The 13,567-nt window shown below is 46.1% G+C and overlaps 8 protein-coding genes across 8 annotated transcripts, besides 2 other annotated features; 4 read left to right on the forward strand and 4 right to left on the reverse strand.

The window, feature by feature from the left end:
* Window positions 1-501: 501 nt before the first annotated feature.
* Tb09.244.2110 (hypothetical protein, unlikely) lies at window positions 502-819 on the reverse strand (the record flags this gene model as incomplete). The annotated part of the gene is made up of 1 exon (XM_822632.1): window positions 502-819. One exon carries the CDS (start codon window positions 817-819, stop codon window positions 502-504), a length of 318 nt encoding a protein of 105 aa, XP_827725.1.
* Window positions 820-5,491: 4,672 nt separating this feature from the next.
* On the reverse strand, window positions 5,492-5,860 carry Tb09.244.2090 (hypothetical protein, unlikely; the record flags this gene model as incomplete). The annotated part of the gene is made up of 1 exon (XM_822633.1): window positions 5,492-5,860. The coding sequence occupies one exon, from the start codon at window positions 5,858-5,860 to the stop codon at window positions 5,492-5,494; it is 369 nt and encodes a 122-aa protein (XP_827726.1).
* A 39-nt stretch (window positions 5,861-5,899) lies between these two features.
* Window positions 5,900-6,178, forward strand: Tb09.244.2080 (hypothetical protein, unlikely; the record flags this gene model as incomplete). Its single annotated transcript, XM_822634.1, has 1 exon — window positions 5,900-6,178. The coding sequence occupies one exon, from the start codon at window positions 5,900-5,902 to the stop codon at window positions 6,176-6,178; it is 279 nt and encodes a 92-aa protein (XP_827727.1).
* A 393-nt stretch (window positions 6,179-6,571) lies between these two features.
* On the forward strand, window positions 6,572-7,402 carry Tb09.244.2070 (small GTPase, putative; the record flags this gene model as incomplete). Its single annotated transcript, XM_822635.1, has 1 exon — window positions 6,572-7,402. One exon carries the CDS (start codon window positions 6,572-6,574, stop codon window positions 7,400-7,402), a length of 831 nt encoding a protein of 276 aa, XP_827728.1.
* A 411-nt stretch (window positions 7,403-7,813) lies between these two features.
* On the forward strand, window positions 7,814-9,001 carry Tb09.244.2060 (expression site-associated protein; the record flags this gene model as incomplete). The annotated part of the gene is made up of 1 exon (XM_822636.1): window positions 7,814-9,001. One exon carries the CDS (start codon window positions 7,814-7,816, stop codon window positions 8,999-9,001), a length of 1,188 nt encoding a protein of 395 aa, XP_827729.1.
* Window positions 9,002-9,401: 400 nt separating this feature from the next.
* Window positions 9,402-9,432: a microsatellite.
* A 331-nt stretch (window positions 9,433-9,763) lies between these two features.
* Window positions 9,764-9,801: a sequence feature (T-rich).
* A 1,664-nt stretch (window positions 9,802-11,465) lies between these two features.
* On the reverse strand, window positions 11,466-11,924 carry Tb09.244.2050 (hypothetical protein; the record flags this gene model as incomplete). Its single annotated transcript, XM_822637.1, has 1 exon — window positions 11,466-11,924. The coding sequence occupies one exon, from the start codon at window positions 11,922-11,924 to the stop codon at window positions 11,466-11,468; it is 459 nt and encodes a 152-aa protein (XP_827730.1).
* A 161-nt stretch (window positions 11,925-12,085) lies between these two features.
* Tb09.244.2040 (hypothetical protein, unlikely) lies at window positions 12,086-12,367 on the reverse strand (the record flags this gene model as incomplete). The annotated part of the gene is made up of 1 exon (XM_822638.1): window positions 12,086-12,367. The coding sequence occupies one exon, from the start codon at window positions 12,365-12,367 to the stop codon at window positions 12,086-12,088; it is 282 nt and encodes a 93-aa protein (XP_827731.1).
* Window positions 12,368-12,412: 45 nt separating this feature from the next.
* Window positions 12,413-12,757, forward strand: Tb09.244.2030 (hypothetical protein, unlikely; the record flags this gene model as incomplete). The annotated part of the gene is made up of 1 exon (XM_822639.1): window positions 12,413-12,757. One exon carries the CDS (start codon window positions 12,413-12,415, stop codon window positions 12,755-12,757), a length of 345 nt encoding a protein of 114 aa, XP_827732.1.
* Window positions 12,758-13,567: the final 810 nt, after the last annotated feature.

Raw genomic sequence — 13,567 nt, forward strand, 5'->3', positions numbered from 1 at the left:
GTAAAGTAATGGTGTGTGCCCACCTATGACAAATATATTTGAACTCGTTAAAACCATAAGGTTTACATTTTTTAAAAAAAAAAAGTCATTCGTCCGTAAAGATAGCTTACCAAAGGTTAATGAATAATTGCCACTTTCACATCTCCTTGGCATCCATCATACCCGCTGTTCGTCACTTTCAGTCTTTTTTCCAGGTCCCCGCGTGGGCGATGGTATTCCTTATGAATCTTCCTCCACAATCCAAAAGTCCACAGGAAGCATGTTGATAATACATCAGCCGGTAATTCCCTTGATCCCCTCCTTTTTTCAGTAGTAGCCAACCCGCCTTCTGCAGGCAGAGTCGACAGTTGGTCGGTACACCTTTCCTCCTTAGTACTGACATTAAATATCCGTAGACGCTTTTAGATGTGTCGAAATATATTGTGTATACGTATACATACGTATGCATATGCATATTACCACATAGTAGGATCGCGCAACGAGAATTCACCGCAGACATTTCTAAGCAACGCGTTTGTGGCACTTAGCTGCAAGCCTCGCCGGTTTAACCAAATCCACAATGAAATGCGCAAACGTGCCTACAGGGAAGCACGTTACCAAAGCTCTCCACGCTCGTAGCACCTTCTGCAGCCCTTGTGTGTGTGTGGGGGGGGGGGGGGCGATCCACCCAGTTGATCCGTTAGACGTCTCCCCCATTGTTTCTTTCTTTTTTTCCAGCATTGTAATGCCACCACACCCACACACCGGCGGCCACGGCCCCAACAAACTAAAGATCCCATTAAAATACGTGAGCGCGTGAGCGGCGGCGCACGTCAGCATAACAAGGCGGCGCAAAACTACTTTTATTGCATTACATCGGTTACCAGCGCGTATTTGGCGGCGTCCATATTTCTCTTTAGTTTCCCTTTCTCAGGGCACCTCGAATGCCCCACTGCGTTTCTTGAGGCGAGCAGGTTGCCTCAGTCCTGCCAATGAAAGTAGGGCGAAGGAAGGGCACTTCTTCCACCACCTCCAACAGTCAAGCCACTCCGATGTGGCTGAACTGTCGCCGCATTCGCCCCTGATACTTCCACAAAATTTATAACAATCACTTCGCCAAACGGCAATAAGACCTGACTGCCCACCGCAGTTGAGGGGACGGGGCCACGCTGCAGCACCGAGGCACTCAAGTCCACCTCGGCGTTGCCGCGTTCCTCTACCATCTCCGTTACTGGATAGCGGCGGTGGGTCGGCGGAACTCGTTGTTGAAAAATATAAATAGACAGTTTCATGTAGTGGACCGCCGTAATTGAATCCGGGTGAGTTGTGTTGTGGCCGCAGTTGTTAGGAAAGCGGATTCGCTGCAGCCAACCTGCGGTTTATCCGAAATATCGCACTGTTGTTGGTCCTCAAACCGGGTCGGGGCGGTGAGGCGGTGGCGCGTGTGCTCAAAGGGGGAATGCCGGTTAATTGGACGCTTACGAGTTTGTGAATATTGACGTGAAGGCAACTGGTATTGCGATTTTTTGTTGGTAATGTTCTCCCCTCCCTTTCCTTCCTTCCTTCCCATTCCCTCAAGGAGACGGCAGGGGAAATGTCGAGGGTACGAGTTAGCTGTGGTGATGAACGCTTCAAAAATGTGTCCTAAACTTTTTAGATATCTTACTGCGGAAAGTGTGGTGCAACATAAATACAGTTGCGGTTAACCCCACACGACTTTGTGTTTTGGGAGGGTGCAAAACAAAAACCAGAGAAGTTTAAGCGCGCCACTACAAATTTAGATGGGACCCACATCCCTTCACTTAGCAAATTGCAGCTTATCCCGCAGAACTTTCTGCAGCCTGAATGAAATGACCCTTACCTCGGTTGGATGATCACCGGTTGTGGTGAGTTGCTTCCAAGCAACTGGGAACCGGCTGATGATCTCGCTTAGGGATTCTTTGTGAAAAGGCGTGGGATCTATGTGACATTTCAGTGTAAAAAGGAAAAAAGAAAGTGGACGCCACGAAACTTGCCAAGAAAAATATTTGAATGTTAATGGGCAACGCACATTGCCCGCCACAAGATTCCAGTGGAAAAAACAACCAAGTGGTGAATATTTCGCTATTCTTACTGACAAATATGGGCAATATATTCGAGTGAAAAGTACTTAGCTTTTAAAGGATCTTCATAGTGTATCACTGATGGGCTCCGAGCAGTGAATGCCCCCAGCTCCGGCGATAAACGCCGTCAGTGCAAATGGCAGCGCAGTGGATTTATTTTTTTCATGTTGCTGCTAATGTGGAAAGGTATGTAACATCACATGCAATAATGTGTTTTAATTTCGTCATGCAAGGGAGGGGTCATCCGCTTAGCGAAAACAAGCCATCAATGTGTTATCTATAACATATAACTTGTACATAGTGCGCTCAGGGAAATGGAGGTAAAAAGAAAACATGATATCGGAAGATACGACGCTGTTGTGCCTGGGTGCACAGATGAGTAACGAAACTGCGTTGAAAACAGTCGTAACTGTTATTGGACACATAACTTTCAGTGTTTTTTTTTCAAAAATAAAAAACGAATAGTAATGCAGAAAAGTACTGAGTATGCACCACGGGAATGGGGCACCAGCTCTGTTGGTTCCATTTTTCGGTTCTACTCAAATGTGTGTTATGTGTTACGAGCAAAAAAAACCGGGGCGAAGTATTGGACATTGTTGATACTGTCATCGTGAGGTTCGGAGCGTGGTAATAAACTATTTACCCTCGTCCTAGTGACTGGATCGTTACGGGTGGAAGTAAGATGGTGTCGTTATACCTGTTTATGTTGGTTCGCTCTCGTGATATCATAATAAGGGATTCCACAATTATTATTATTATTTCGCTGCAGTTTCCCCCTCAGAAGTTGAAAACTCATGTGCTAAGTTTTCCTCCTCATTAGAGGCACTGTCTAGTGAATTCAAGCGTCGTGTGTGATCCGGTGTTGTGCAAATATGTCGTTGTGAACTTTGTTACCTGCCACGAGCTTTCCTATGATATGGAGAACTTCGTAACCGTTGTGCGAATGAGATGAAGTCAATTTACTCTTCCGCTCGGGGTTGGTATTTTTTTTTTTTTTTTGCATCCCATGGCTTTGTGTCACCATAAATGATTGTGTCGTCCCATTATTTTACCTCTATAGTCGCTTCATTTCTAATGTGATCGTTGAGTTGATGGCCCCTTATCTTCTCTGTCAATCTTACAATAATCATCCTAGAAAAACTTTTATAGGTGATGATTCATTTCTGCTGTTGTGATAGCAACGACAATGCGAACTCTGCAATACCAAAAAACGATTCGGGTGTGTGCTTCGGTAAGGTTATGAAGGAAGGAATGTAATTAACGTTTTGGTCCGTAAATGAACGTTCTCATCTTTGGCGTGTCCCAACACTCAGAGACTTCGATTCAGTTATGTATGCCATAAGTTCATTTGCATATGAAAAGATGTCGAATTAATGTCTAGTGGTTCTTGTGCTTTGTTCAACCATTCATTCGATCTTTCGGAGCACTCTGCACAATACTTCACTTTCGGTTTATGATATGTGCCCTTCTCCATCTGTCCTTGCTACTATGTTGCTCACTTGGAAATTTGGATCATAGTTGCAGTTCAATTCTTTCTCACATTTTTTTCCATGGCACGACGGCTGCCGTCCGTTGGCGTGATTTATCCTCTTGATGTCCAAATCCTAATCGTATTTCTAACCTTATAATGGTGGTTGTGGTGCTGTGTGGACATACTGACCGGCAGTGCATAATACCAATTGTGTACGATGTTTTGCATTGTTTATTTATTTTGAGCGTTAATTGGACCGAATACCTGTACCACCAGACCCATCCAAGGCTCACATGCTGTTCGGTCATGAGAAAAGTTTATGGTGCACTACAGCGGAGGTGTTTGTGATATTTTCGGTGCAGATGTTTTACCGGTGACTTTCGGCAATTGTTGCTGTTGTCAAAAGCTTTTTGCACGCTCCGCGAGGGGACTGATATGTGATATCTCTCACGTCGGTAGGTGTGCTGCTACCGGTTATGTGCAAAGTGATACCTGTATCAAATTTGACTGCTTGTTTGTAGTCTGTAGTATTTGAGTTTGCTCATGGAGAGTTGTTGCTTGTTTGGTTTTAATTCGATCGTGTTTAACTTCTCCCTCAGCTAAGAGTGATGTATGAACTGGAGTATATGGGATTACCTGCGTGTGTGCGGCTCTCCTTTTTTATCCTTTACCTTTCCATCACGGCTATAACACCACTACTCAAATGCAGTTTTCTCCAGTGCGATGGGGATATATGATTGCTCGCGTAGCCATCATTGGCATACTTTTTTTGCTGGGTAAACGCAGCGCGTTCCATTACCATAATCAGATGATGCGTATTTGATCAGCGCTGTTTATATCTATCCCCCGGTAGCTTCCTCCCTATAAATGAATCATGATGCAGCACAGTTTTTGTTCCTTAGGTTCACCTGCCATATTTGGTAGATTTTCATCACACATGTTCTAAAAGGGGGATTGTAGTGTTACGCATGCAAGTTCTTGTGTAGACGTTGGCATATGGAATATCAAGTGGCTGTTGCTGCTATTTTCAGGGGAAAAAAAAAAAAGAAACGTCATCACATGGTAGCGTTAACGTGACAGACGCCAGAGAAGGGAGGAAAAAAAATCAGTCCAAGTAAACAATAAGGAGCAGCGAGGTGGGAAGTTGTTAAAGGAAAAGGTGAAGCAGTGTTACGCGTGGTCTACTTTTGGTACATATGAGCGGCACTGCCGACGCATTATATACGCGCATCAGATGGTATCCCCATGAAGAAACTCTGCGTTTGGGATTCAAAAAAGAACTTTTCACAACACATCTGGTGACAAATTGGTGCGTTGCGAAGAGTTATGCGCAGTAAAAGGAACATTTTGTGTCTTTAATAGTCCCGCTGTTGGGGGGGGGGGGATTGTTAAATAAGTGTTTCTGGTGAGGTAAGATACATTACATAATTGAACCACAGAAGGGAAATTGAGTAGCGTATTAAAAATTCTTCATGATATGTGTAAGTTCGGCTGGATTATCATCCTACTGAAATCATGTGACATGGATGATGTTTGTGATTCGATGTGCTAAGTGTGAGGTGAGGTCATGCCTTGTTGTGTAATACCACATGGACATTCGGTCAATGTTTTTTTTTTTCGAACGGGTTGAAAAAAGAGCGCTCGCATGCACATCAGGTTTGTAATCACTGCAACGAATGCTTTATTGTGATTGAGAAGCGCGCATTGAGTGGGAGAGTACAACTCTCTATCTCTCTCTGTGTGCGTGTGTTATGCGTGCTAAAGTGTATTATGTTCTATAACGGTGTCGATGGTGGCGCTCTGACAGCAGTGTCTATATATCACCGCAGTGGGTGTTGTGAACACGTGTGTATGTCCTTTGTGTTTTCAACTGAATTGTTGTGTTTGTTAGATAAAACTTTAAGAGTTCGTGTTCCATTAGTTGCACTGGAGAACTTCTCTAGCAATCGATGAAAGCGGTGATGTTGCTTGATTTCAAATGCTCATGCGACCAATGTGGAGCATTCGGTTGAGAAATGAAATACCCTTTTGTTTCTCTGTTTCTGGTGTGTAAAAACGCAGTGTGCTTACGGTGTCTCCTCGTGCCTCCTTTGTCTTTGCAAAAAAAAAAAAGACGTTGCACTTGACTTGTTTCCGGTTTTTGGCACATGTTGGGTTGAGAGTGAAAAGTAATGGGTAACTGGATATATCTTCCTTTTTTATCTAGGGGGGAAAAACAACTGTATGCGAGGGGGCTTAGTGTTATTATTTCATTGGAAAGTGGTTGACGGGTACTTGCCGGCGTGTGGTGCAAATTGTTTCCTTGCATAGTGCTGGGTGTAATCAGTGGTGGTATTTTTTTTTCCAAATGACGGGTGTGCACAAGGAACGAGTAGTAAGAGTGAAATACGGAGGCATGAGGTTCAGTGGAGCTAAAACTGTGCAGAAATTGCTATTGGTCACTACGCCTATGAATTTTAAATGCTCAACTGGTGGGGGTACGGCGCAGGACTCGTGTATTCACTACCCCAAAAAGGTCCCACGAGGGGCCAACAACAGTGCTTGGAGGTCCGTTGGCGTCTTGTGGAACTCCGAATACACGGATTATGTGCCAAGTAATTTGTACAGTCGATATCTTTGTTTTTAGCCGCGAGTGCCGAGGCTTGGTCGTTGCGCATGTGCCAACAATCCGGTGGAGCAGCTATGAGCTGCGATACAGGCGCGTGCTTGCGTGCCACATCACTTCCCCCTTATTTGCCATTTTTTAATTACATAACTAATAGCGGTTCCTAAGGCGTTTTTAGCACCTATTTATTGGCGGCCGGGGCTTGTCCCCTTCTCACCATCACCAATGCCAGCACCCGCCTCTGATGTTGTGGCTTGCGCCATCTGCTTGGAGCAATGGTCAGATCCTGTAGAACTATTGCCGTGTACGCATATATTTTGCCGAGGTTGTGTTTCAACTACAACTGTGTGTCCCATATGTCGCGCAGAGGTGACTGGGCGACGTACCGCTAACCGATACTTGGTAGATGCCTCTATGTCCCTAGTTAAAATGAAGGAACGGGATGAAAAGGCACGCGAGGAGGCGGAAAAATTGCTAAATGAAGTCATCGAGCAATCACAGGGGAAAATGTATAAGCCTACCGCGGCTGCCGGTGTGGGAGTTAACACACAGCCGCACAACCGGCGGATGAGGGTGGAAACGCTAAGAAGCACGCCTGATTATATTTTTAAGATTATACTCGTCGGTGATAGTTATGTTGGGAAGACCCGATTCTTGAAGAATCTCGTTGGTGCTATCGGCTTCGGGGATCAATGCGTCACCACCCTCAGCGTTGATGTCGTTAATCATTACGTTATCGTTGATGGAAAGACAGTTCAGGTTTTAATGTATGATACTTGCGGCCAGGAACGTTTCCGAGCCATGACAGCACAGTTCTACCGTGACGCCCACGGTGCCATAATGGTGTACGACACCACTCAAATTGGGAGTTTCGACAATATCGAAGTGTGGTTCTCGCAGCTCAACAGTTTTGGTTGTGAAAATACGAGCAAAATACTTGTCGGAAATAAATGTGATCTCCCCGAAAGAAGGGCCGTTGAAATTGGGCGGGCCAGAGCCCTGGCCGACAAACTGGGCGTTCCCTTTATAGAAACGAGCGCAATGACTGGTGCCGGAGTTGCCGTAGCAGTTGAGGCCTTAGTGAGAATGATTATGAGACAACAACCTGTTCCACTAGCCAGCCAATGGGCAGGCAGTAAAAGCGGACATAGAAATGCAGTCAATTTGGAAAGACCCCGCCGGGAGAACGGCACCGGCAGACGGTCTGAGAGGAGCCAGAGAAATGATAATTGTTGCTGCCAATAAGATGAGCTTACCATAGCCTTGTGTGAATGGTGCGTTAACAAAGGGTCTCGCCCCAATATCCAGTCAGTGAGTTAACTTAGGTGTAATGTGCATGTGCAAACGCAGTCTTTGATTTCTTTTATTGATGTTCCTGTGCTTCTCCTCCCCTCAAAATAAAATAAAATAAAAGGAAAGCTGACGATGCCCTTAGGGAGTCAAGAAGATGGTTCGATGTCCCTTCTGTGCGTCCAACGAGGTGCGTGCACTTTCCACCGCTAAGCTCTGCGCCTCGCTCACAACCGTAAAACAAGAGTCTTTTTTTTTCTTTTTGAATAATGCACATGCAGACGATCTGCCCCCCTCATTCACACACATATACACATATACAAAGACACTGTGAAGCGATAAAAAGCAGCGTCGAGACCTGGCGAAATGCAGTGTCTCCGCTTCGTCGATGGTAAAAAGTGTTCAGTCAACACAGTGGGTGCATCCCTTTCTGCAGTGGCATGCGTGGTGGCGTTTATAGCCTTCATTGCTGAAATTAATTCTGAGGGTTGGCAATATAGGGGGAAGGTATGGTTAGATGCACCAACTAGTCGGCGAGTCCCATTTAGGAATCCGAGAGTCATTTTTGTTGTTGTTCAGACCCGACCCTCTCCAGGTTGGTGCAGAATGTTGATGACTGCTGTTGTCACGAATGTTTCTGTAATTTCTATTGGTATGGGTGGGAATTACAGTCACACCATCCGGGCAAACTGGTTATTGAACTTCTTGGATGATGAGGGTCTCCATGATGATGATGTGTTAGTTATGTTTGATGGTGCGGACACATTCTTCACTGATGAGATCAATCGAAAAGAGATGCTAGACCCGTTCATAAAAATGTCTCCCCCACTGCCCAAATTCTTTAACCAAACGGCTATATACAGAGGTGACGCTTGGCCGCCCATGCTTCACATGGCAGAACCAGATTGTTATGCTCCCCAGTTGAACATCACATACAACCCGCAAAATGAGTCGCATTGGGATCGATGCGCAAGGTTTTACGCCATGGGCCTGTCAGAAGCGAAAACATTCGGTGCTGAGCGGCTTCTGGGGTTGCCACCTCCCGTGCGTGGACACCTCAACAGTGGAGGAATTGTGGGCCGGGTATGGGCGTATAAAGAGGCCTTTAATGTCTATTTAAAGTTCAGGGAGACATCCTCTAAATGGTGGTGCGATCAGACCATGTGGACAATACTTTTCATTTGGAGCGCAGGAAATGCAACGGGTGTGGATCCCAAATACATAATACGGCGTGGAATAATTAGTCTTGACTATGACAAGAGATACTTTTACTACCCAACAGCGGCGTACAACACGCGTGCGATGATCGGCCACTTCACAGGAAATCCCCACCAGTGGTTACGGTATCTCCCGAAGTACTTTACTCGCCTTCCTTGGTATAGGAACCTTGCGGGAAACAGTACCTACAGGCAGAGTGTCGTGGAAGCATTACGAAATACGACCGTCATAACTTACAAATACACCCGGGAGAAGGTTTTGAAAAGTTATGAGGATGTCTGCAACGTTGAAGAAATGACCGACCCCGACTTCGTGGTCGACCCACTGGATAAGTGACGAGTGGTGGATTTTTACTACACGCAGCGAGTAGTGGTTGGTTGAGGGGCAAATATCCAGCTGCCCAGCTGACACGTCCTTATTTTAGGTGGTACTATGCGGATCATCATGAATTACGCCCTTTAATGGCGCCTTGGTGTTGTTGTTGTTCCTTATCCTTTAAATAACATGAAGATTAACGGGCTCAAGAGGGGAATAGTAGGAAAAAAGCTGCGGTGAAGGGTGAAGGCCCCATCTGCAGTGAATAAAAGCGTATACGGCCCCATGTGGCACCGTACATTTTCCAGGTAATGGAAACGTTCTGTATATATTACTCGAGGCGCTAATTGTGCACGGTACGTTTGCCCACGCGTAAAACCTTCATTTTTGCATTTGAAGAGGGGGGAATCGCATCTTTATCCCTTTCCTCCTATCTTCCTTCCTTCCTTCCTCCTCCGCACCGTAAAACGAAATATAGTTAATCAAACAAGTCACTGTTAACCACTTTTAACTAGTGACACGAAAGAGAGCGCCACGAGGTGAGGAATGAAATGATATAAAGGTGGTGTAAGACCTCCTTGTTGGGGCCCACATGTAGGGAAAAGATAAATGAATGGTGGTGAAAAGCATTAACGGGCGAAGGTTGTTTGCATCATCTTTATTGCTACCAAAAGGAAACCGCTCCATGGGTGCATGCGCCAATGGTGTGTATTCCGGTGATCTGCCGCCGCATCTCGCCCCTCACTGGAGCAAACTTCACCTTCCCTTTTGCGTCCCCTTCCCTTTTTTTTATTTTTTCTCTGTTTTCCTTTATTTTTTTTAATGCCCTGAAGCATCATAACAACTGCGGTGCCTTCAACATTCGTTTGTAGACGGCCAGGTGGACAGCCCACTTCGTGTGAGAGTGAAAGGGACGGAGAAGAAAGGCTTCACAAGCAACACATCCTAATCGTATATGTTTTCCTTCGATTTTGAGTTAAAAAAGGGCTGTGTTGTTGTAGCCGCAGTAGCGAATTCGTTAATGTCAGCCACCCGTTAGTGCGCCAAGCAACTCATCACCGGAAAATTGCTGCCCTGAGCGGGATAAACGATGCATAAAATCAAGAGGAAGGTTTAGTGCCCAACGCATGGGACATTGTATGGGTATTTGCTACACATAGCTCTTCAAGGTTCGGCCAAGCGCCGTAATTATTTCCATGCACTTACAGACTTTTTAAAAGGGTCGCACATGTCCATCATTACATCACACACACTGTGCTCAAACATCTTAGTTGGTGGGTTGTTCGGCTGACGACGATCGCTGTTATCGTTTGGGATACGTCCACACCGCTAGCGTATTTTGCATGCGCCAGAAGTGACACGTACACGATAATGTAAAAAAACGTGGCTCTTCGGCTTGAGTTATTCGCCTTCACTTTGAGGGTCACTTTCGCTTGCTTACTGCTGACCCCGTCTTGCTTTGGCGTGCTAAACTCAGCCCCTGGGCCCACCTTATAAGCAAAACAACTTTATATTTGCGCGGTCGACCCCTTTGTCACCACCACTTCCGCCGCGACGTTTCACCCTTCCGTTTCAATTGAATGTACGCAGTCACTTTGTTTCGTAACTCCGGAGAGTCATTTCATTTCATAGGCAGCCGCCTTGACGAAGTCGATTATATGTGTGTTGGTGTGTGTGTGTGTGGAAAGGCGATCCGTTGTGTTGGATACTTACTGGTTTGCGTTCTAGTACGCCGGCGGCAGAGTCTGCGGCTCCATTTAACCGCGACTTTCTCACGTCCTGAACAATGGTCCGTTTTTCCAGGTTCCGTCCATCAAGGTTTTGGGTGCTAAAAAATTTCGCTTCCTTGAGTGTCATTTTCCTTTGGGTAGTGTGTCCTGTGGTTTGTTTGTTTGCTCGCCTCCCTTTTCTTTCGCCTCGTGCTCCTCAACGGACATTTAACTCGTTCACACTTCAGTGATATCATTTTGGGGGGCTTTTGCTTGACTCAGTAGGCGCAACTCCCTCCCCTCCCGCAAGATCCACCGCCCAATATTCCTCTAGGTTCCTCCTTTTTTTTTTGCTTAACTCCCTGTCATCCACCGCAGTTCCCTCTCTTTGTGCATTGTATCCACCACTTCATTAAATGTTTACCACTCCTGCGGGAATGGCATCGGTGCCGCCATCCGGTTTTCCTGCCATTTTCAATGACTCAGTTTCAGATGCTAGTGGGCATCTTCCGCGTTGATTTAAACACCTTCCATGTTGAAGAACTTGTTCAGAAAGTGTATTCCACGTCCTTTTGAAATGGCGATGTTCCCGTGACCGCAGTATTACTCACCTTGTATTCTTCATATAACGCGATTCGTTTCAATAGACGAATCGATACATTTGGGGCCAAGGTGACGGCTACCACCGCACTCTGTGGTGATGTTCGGTAAAGCATCCGATGCGGTAGTTGCGCTGAAAATTGTGGAACGCGGGCTCGCCATGGTTCCGAATACGCTTAAGAGCCTTCACCGTGGCGGCACTGTGCGAGCTCTAACAAGAAAATTCCAAAAAAAAAGGAATTTTGCTCATTGAAGGAACCGTTGCGTTGCTGATTGATGGTTGACGGAAGCGGGTTCTGTTGTGAGGGAAAGCAAGGGCATGAATGAGGAAACCGTGAGGCAGACATTTGGAAAGGAATGGGTGTGGGTCGTTGGCGGTGCCACGGAGTAAAGGGTTTGAGCCTGCGAGGAAATAAGACGAGCGGAAGAAGGAAGGCGTAACGAATGTTGTGGCTGGCGGTTTGAGGGGTGAGCAGACGCCTTCCACACGTACATGCATGAACACCGGTGTTGGCAAAAGAGGGAGGTGTTTTCAGCGGTGCAGCTGCACGGCCCGGAACATTGTCGTCAGGGAAAGAAGCAGCCTTCTTTATTTCGTCTTCCGTTGACAAGAGCGGCTTAATGTTTAGAAACATGCGGTTCACGACAATGTCAAGTAGTATCGAGGCGGAAGCCTGACTCGACAGGGGCAAAAAAAAGCAGTTAGGAAGATGAAGAAGGTGCCGTTGACGACGCGTGAAGCGAAAGATGGAATCGAGTGAAGTTTGATGGTGAACTGAAAAGAACTTGCCCCACTTTAGTAAAAGGTTGAAGGGGACACCAACCAATAAGGTGCGTGCAGGTTAGAGGCAGAACAGAAGAAGGAACGCCAATAATCGCGCCGCGTGAGGGCTGGAAAGCAGGATGATTTTACACGGATGAAGCGTGTATGTGGTGTGGGGGGGGGGGGAGAGGTTATGTTGGAGCATCTCTTCACCGGAATGGAACCACAAAAGGAGCGGCGGCCGCCAAATAAATAGCCACAACATGAACGCAAGAACAAAAACAGAAGGGAGCATATTAGCGCATTGGTGCCCATTGTCGTGTTATGTCTTGAGAAACGAGCTATCCCCTGAGGGAAAAAATGGACGGCATCGATGTGGGTGTGAACTTCACTCGCGGACCAATGCAAAACACCATGCGGAAGTTTCCACGAGCTGACGATCTTGCTCTCGAGAAATCCCCCCTCGCGCGTAGGGAAGCGGCGCTTATCAAGGGGATGTTAAAGCACAAACATATTTGTGTATATTTTTATTTATTTAGACTCACCTATTTATATAATACCTCTACATCGTATGAAATTGCCCCGAAATTGTGGACCGCATATTCGAATAGTTTCTCCACGGCTCAGCTTCTGTGGCCTCATTGCTTGAAAAAATGCGAGGTTTCAGCGCTTATATTTGAGAGGGTGGTTCCGCGCCCCTTCTAGCAGAAGTATGTTGGCCGGTGCAAATGCTGATAAGTTGCCAAATCCGCCTCGTCACAAAAGAAGAATGGAAAAAGCAACGGGCAACACAACAACAGGGTTGAGAAATGCTAGGATATTAAAAAAAGGGAGTTTATACCGGACGTTTACGTGCCGATTGGAGCGCTGCAGGCGCCAATAAAGGTTAGCTTCCTGGCTGCCAACAGCTTTATTATTATTTTACCCCATAGTTGGTTGCCTTCGAGGCTACTAAAGCGGTTCACTTCTACTGGAACAGCGAAGTAACGAAGAAGTGGACTTGAAGTAATTCTTTAACTAGGGGAGATTCTTCAGGAAATATTTAACAGGAAATTATATGCATGCGCCACACTGACCGAAGAAAACTTTAATGACGCACAAGAGAGCAAGGACTCAGGTGAAGCAAAAAAAAAAAAAAAGAGATCTTCAGGGGGCGCAGAGGCGAAAGCCGGCAAAAAGAATGGAAGAAGGAAGAACACAATGAAACCGATCGCCTTTGGAAGAAATTTCAGCAATGATTCATCAAGATCGAGACGAGTAGCGTTTCCCTCCCAGAGAGTCCCTACTCGGAATTATCCCCATGTAACTACCCTTTGGGGGTGTTAAAGATAAAATGGGAAGAAGAGGAAGGTTTATTTGTTTGTTTGTTTTTTTCAGGCACCATGGGCTCTTTCCCTATTTCCACCATCGCGAACTTCAACGAGAGCATTCAACACGCATGCTCGCCCACTAATCATATATTTATCTGCTTTAAACAACCTGGGGGATGGTATCCTTCCAACAGCCAATCTGAGC

Source organism: Trypanosoma brucei, chromosome 9 (assembly GCF_000002445.2).
Source record: "Trypanosoma brucei brucei TREU927 chromosome 9, whole genome shotgun sequence".
In the NCBI taxonomy this organism is placed as follows: Eukaryota; Euglenozoa; class Kinetoplastea; order Trypanosomatida; family Trypanosomatidae; genus Trypanosoma; species Trypanosoma brucei.